Here is a 6,177-nt window from a genome sequence, read left to right as displayed (position 1 = left end):
ATTCCACAAAGCACACATGTCGACCATGACATGTGTCCTCATAGAATCTTATTATACTACTAGTGGCAAAACACCGTGCTTTACATGGACCAAATATTTATTTATGAAGTTATTTTTCAATCTTAAGCATTTTAATTATATAATTTTAGATTTTTAAAAATCTAAATAAGTTATATATAAATAGTATAACATTGTAAATTTTAAGTGGTGTTGATTAAATTAATTTAAAACTTTTAATCTAAAATGTTATTTATATTTGTGTGGTAGTAACTCTTTTGTAAATAAGATCTATAGATGTAATTGTTCGTAGTAAATGATCTCATTAAGGGTAAAACAAATACATACAAATATTATCAATATTGTAAATTTTAAATAGTGTTAATTTAAAAAATTTGGTGTGAGGCCAAGAATCTGAAATAACTCCTAATTTGGTGAGAGTTATTTGGAGATACTCCCTCCGTTCCTTTTTACTTGTCAATTTTTGACTTGACATGCCTATTAAGAAAAACAATGATTGATATAGTGAATTTATCATTTTTACCCCTTTTAATTGATAGAATCTTAAATATATTTACTCAATAATTTTTTCAAAGACATTAACTCAATTTTATAAATTGAGGGTATAATAGGGAGAAATTTTATATTTAACTATGAAATTATTATACTTCATTTGTTACATGTAATCATAAACAAGCGTAACCAAAGATTATTATATTTAGCTATGAAATTTTTTTCATGACAAATAGTTAAATTATTTAGCAATAAATTTTAAATCATCGTTATTTAAACATTGCATAGTTGATGACAAAACTATTTTGTCACTACATCGCACATTGATTATAGACAATAAAATTATCATCACTGATTGCTTATGGTATTAGTGACAAAAACTAAGGTCATAATTAAATATAAAAATTTGTGGCTAAAGCTTACAATATTTAATGACGAACTCTAATTTGTCTCTATTTCAACAAAAAAAATTATGACAACGCCTTTTTGTGTCCAAAATTGTAACTAATTTTAAGACAAATAATAATTTGTCACAAATTGGATACATTATTAGTGACAAAATAATGAGTCACTGATAAATTAAAATTTGTCGCTAATGGTATTTAATAAATGGCGCCAAATTATATTTTGGTGGGAAACTCTACTGGACAAAAAATTTCTACGAAATTTTATGTTTCATCATTAAAATAATGTGTTTCATACATTTTAATACGAAATGTAATTTTTATCACAAAAAGTGAATAATTGGTGACGAATTATATGTCGTACCTAATAATTTCGTAGCTAAATATCATGTTTGTTGTAGTGTACTTAATGTGATTAAATGGTTTTCTTAATGAATGCGTCCTAACTTTAAATGAAAAATAAGTTTAGATATCTAACCATTTTAAATGAGTTGGATTGAATGGATAGCAATTTTTATAACCATTTTGACAACCCTAGTTTGATCCATTCTCATCTGAATTTTCCCATTCTTGAACCAGAAAAGTAGAATGTACAAATTGTTGGAGTACTCAATGGACATATTTTTCCGATAAAAAAGATCAACCTATCATATAACTATGGTTACAATAACTTCAAAACTACAATAGGAGACTGCACATACAAATCCAAGATCATAGAATGAGCAAACTGATATTTAAATAGAACAAGACTACAGAAGATGGACAGGTTCTACAGATTTCTATGAAAGTAAAAGATTACAACTTGATAATAAACAATACAACAAACTAGACTCAAGAACTAGAAAATATAAGCCTACGGAGCAGGTTCTTCAATCTTGTTTCTCTGTATCAGCTGCACTTGAATCCTCAATCAGAACTCGCTCAAATATTGACTCTCTCGTACTTGGTTGTGTTCTGTTTGTAGTTCTCTGTGTAAATGAGTAAGGTTCTTTGTGAAATCCTTAGTGTATTTGTACATGTGAGACTTCTCCTTCTTTGAGTCGGAGTCCAAGTACTTCCTTATATGACTTTCCTTTCCTTATAGACTTCTATTATAAAAGGAACCTTTATGCAAACAAGTCTTTTGTCATAAACACGCTTCATCCACCGCCTTTAATTCCTTTTGTTCACATGATGCCTCTTCTCTTAATCTCATTCGGACTCTGTATGATTGGAACATTGTTTGTGACAACAAGGGGAATCTTATATGCACGCATCAGTGATTCAGGAAGGAACCAAAATAAAAGCTTAGGCCACTGCAATCAAGAGGCCATAACTTACCGTGAAGCCTTAAACATAGAGCATATATGTGTGGAGACTGACTCATTGGTTATTGTTAGAATTTTGGATGGCACATGACCAGTGGCGGACCCAGGATTTTCGTTTAGGAGATTCGAAAAATAAAAGTATAAACGTGTAAATAAGCCAACAAAAAAAATTTCAAAGAAGTAGTAGTATATAGTTTATAGGTACAAAAAGTTAGTTTCGTTATAAGAAATCTGAAACTAACATAAGTGATTACAGTGAAACAAAAAGTTAGCCCTTTAAAATATGTCAAATCAACAAGAAATCCGAAACTAACATAAGTGATTACAGTGAAACAAAAAGTTAGCCCTTTAAAATATGTCAAATCAACAATAGAATATTATGGGAGATGATTTTAATATTTGAGTGTTGGGGAAGAACAAGAAAGTGATTTAGAGATTTGGAAAGTGAAAAAGTTATTAGCTTTTAGGAATGGGAGTATGGGACCCTTGAATTTTTTGGGTTTAACACCACATTTTAGCACTTTTTATTTAAAAAAAACTAAAAAAAACATGAAAATCGGAACTGAAACTAAAAAAAATAAGATAAACTGAAAGTAAAAAACTAAAAAATAAAACGCTAACCCAGGGATTCAATCCCTGGACGTCAGGCTTAATATTGAAGGGATCTGCCACTGGGCTATCTCCTTCACCTTTTCATTGATGGGGTTCAAAATATATATATCCACCTAAATCCAGAAAATTCACCTTATATATACAGTATAATTTTTTATCGTGAACCCCCTGGACAACACGTGGGTCCGCCCCTGCACATGACATATACCATGGTACATCAGAGTCATATATAGTGGAGGATACAAGAAACTTTATGCAGCAATGTCAGGTAAAAGTAGTATATACATATAGGGAGGTGAATCAGTTAGCGGATTACTTGGAATATTAAGCGCTAGACAACACACAAGTACGTAGTACATACATAAAAGGAGGGAATCAATTAACTGATTACTTGGCAAATTTAGCCCTAGATAGCATATAAGTGTACATACATACAAGGAGGAGAATCAATTAGAGGACTACTTGAAAAATTTGACACTAGAAAATACATGCATAATTGAAAAGGAAGAATATGAAAAGAATACTAGAAGAAACTCACTGAAAGGAAAGGGCGATGAAAGTAGTCACTGTAGAGGGAAAAGCCAGATCATAAGTCTCAGAAACTCACCGTTGCCAGCTAGGACATTCTTAGCTTGCAAACCTCAGCTTAGAGATTTAAAAAACATAGGCCAATATAGTAAAGGACCTGTGAGAAATCATTGGAATACATATGAGAAAGAGTTGAACCTGTGACAACACCAATGCCTTTAATTTAATAATTAAATGAATATGATGTGGATATATTATATTATATCATCAACGAAACGCCAATATAGTAAAGGACGCCATTACTCATAGTATATCATATTTGGGAGCTAAGAAGCGGGACATGACCCGAGATATCCATCAGTTAGCTTGTTTGGAGGGTTAGATTATTAGACTCTGATGATGAAGAGTTCATATATAGTTTAGGTTACAACCGTTTCATCTCAAGTTGAGGAGGTGAAAGTATGAAAACACATGCAAGGATCCCAAATTAGAGTATCTCAAAGGCAAGGCTCAATAACAGGAGTCTTTAGCCTTTGATATAACAAGACATATATAGAGTCATTAGATACAAACGCCACTTGTGTATTGTTCCAGATATTGTTGGGTTTTGATGGAAGATTATGATCAAGGCACACCATTCTCACTACTCTATTCACCTAGGATCCACAATGATGTATCATGATATTAAGGAGATTTATTGGTGGCTAGGAATTAAGAGGAACATGGTTGAGTTTGTAATGAAGTGGCCTAATTTTCAGTACGTAAATTTAGAGAACCAGAAGCTCAATGGGCTGAATCATGAGTAGTTACCAACTTCATTGTAAAAGTGGGAGGCGATAATTATGGATTTTTCATAGGTTTGCCTCTCTCGCGATGGAAGTAATTAAGATTCTATTTAGGTGATTATTGATAGGAAGACAAAATCAACATATTTCTTGGCAATCCTGGTCATATCTCAGCCAAAGATTATACTAGGATGTACATTAGGGAGTTAATCAAACTACAAGGTGTCCTTCAGATTTCTTGTTCTTGTAAGTGCATTTCTTTTGGACATTCCATGAACCTGTTGATGAGACTTACATCGTGCATAGCATCAGATCTTGTTTACCAACTAATCCATCCCTTCTTCCCAATCTCACTTTCCATGTTGGTCCTCCACTCTATATATAAATAAAAACATAATAATATTATTTGTTCGACTTCGACTTTGACCTTGACTTAAAGTTTTAAAAAATAACTAAATAAGACTTTTGAATTTTGTATAGTGATACTTAGAAAGTCTCAGGTGAAAAGTTGAAACTAAAAAGTTTTTTTTAAAAAAATAATAAAGAGAAAGAAATTGAAACGGAAGGAATAAATAGAAGGGAACATACTAATAGGACAGAATCTCCAGCAGCAATAGCAAGTATATCAGCGCAAGAAACAACTCCACTGCATTCATCTTCAACAGCTTTCTTAATATTGTCTATCACTTCAAATCCTCTAGCAGAATTTATGTTCCCTGCTGCAAACTTTTCACTTGTGGTGATATTACCATCCAACAACAATGATCCATCACACCCCTACGTAATGTAATGATCAATTGAATATCCTTTGTCAAAAAATTATATCGTATATATAGAAAGTTATACGAAATATATATTGGTCACAATTGAAGTTATGATAGTTATCAAATTAAGCATGGCTTTCTAGCAGAAATTAAAGTATGAAAAATCACAAATTAAATGAATATATATTCAATAATGGACTAGGGAATTGAAATGTCAAAACAGAGGATAATAAGGTCAGCAAGATTTACCATATTAATTATTTCATCTGTCCTACTTTATGTGACACACTTTTTCTTTAGTCTGTTCCAAAAGAATGTATACTTTCTATAACAAAAGATAGTTTAACTTTAAATGAAATATTTTACAGCCACACAAATCATGTCTAAAGTTTGTTTTAGACAATAAAATTTAAGAATCTTTCTTTTTTCTTAAACTTTATACAAAATCAAACGGTGTCACATAAGTAAATCATAAGCTCATAAAAGAGCTAGCTAGGGGCCTTAAAAACTCACATTAACAAAGCAATCGTGAAAATGAAGACGAAGCAATGAAGCTGCCATTCTCATCTTGATAGCATTTTGAACTTCTTTACGAACAACTTTGAGAACATTTGGACATGTTTTTGCATAAAAATCACTTGTTAATTGTGAATTTACGACTACAAACATAATCATGAAAGTTACAAAAAGAGAATAATACAAAGTAAAATTGCATGACTTCCTCATGGTTTCAAAAGTAAAATATATATATTTAGCTAGAAATGTTTATTCAAATTTAAGTTGATAAGAATGTATAGTAAGCCAACCCTAATTTATAATAGTGTTTAAGAGGGCATTTGAGGTACATAATATAATATAATATAATATAATATAAACTTATATGAACTAATTAGTGGTGTGATGTATGGCGGCTCCATTTTAGCTATACTTGTTGACTTTATAGTGGACGTGAGTGCATGCAACGCAATTTGAACTATTTAAACTAAGGTGCTATTCTATTTTATTTTTACATTTTTAGTGCAATGGATGGATTTACAATAGAATATGCGGGTTGTCAGAAATTCAGTAACTTTTTCTCGATCTTTATAATTATATTGAAAAGTCTATCAAATATATAATATCTTAAGTTGGGAACTAGTAACAAGTATAGATGACTGGTTCAATGGTAAAGAAGAGCTTAATGTAGAGAGTCTCTGCGCCAGTACTGACGGGAGATTGAACCCTTATATGTGTAACTTTTACTTCTTAAACTCATTTTTTAGTTTTC

At 31.1% G+C, this 6,177-nt stretch overlaps 1 protein-coding gene across 1 annotated transcript; it reads right to left on the bottom strand.

The window, feature by feature from the left end:
* Nucleotides 1–2,080: 2,080 nt before the first annotated feature.
* LOC107059354 (peroxidase 59-like) lies at nt 2,081–5,569 on the bottom strand (the record flags this gene model as incomplete). The annotated part of the gene is made up of 3 exons (XM_015305866.1): nt 2,081–2,209; nt 4,735–4,923; nt 5,424–5,569. Coding segments are annotated over 3 exons (464 nt in total), but the record flags the coding sequence as incomplete, so codon positions are not given.
* Between the last annotated feature and the right edge of the window lie 608 nt (nt 5,570–6,177).

This window comes from Solanum tuberosum, unplaced genomic scaffold (assembly GCF_000226075.1).
Source record: "Solanum tuberosum cultivar DM 1-3 516 R44 unplaced genomic scaffold, SolTub_3.0 contig00066, whole genome shotgun sequence".
NCBI lineage: Eukaryota > Viridiplantae > Streptophyta > Magnoliopsida > Solanales > Solanaceae > Solanum > Solanum tuberosum.
Note: the sequence above shows the minus strand (reverse complement) of the source record. Positions and strands in the feature narration are given on the sequence as shown.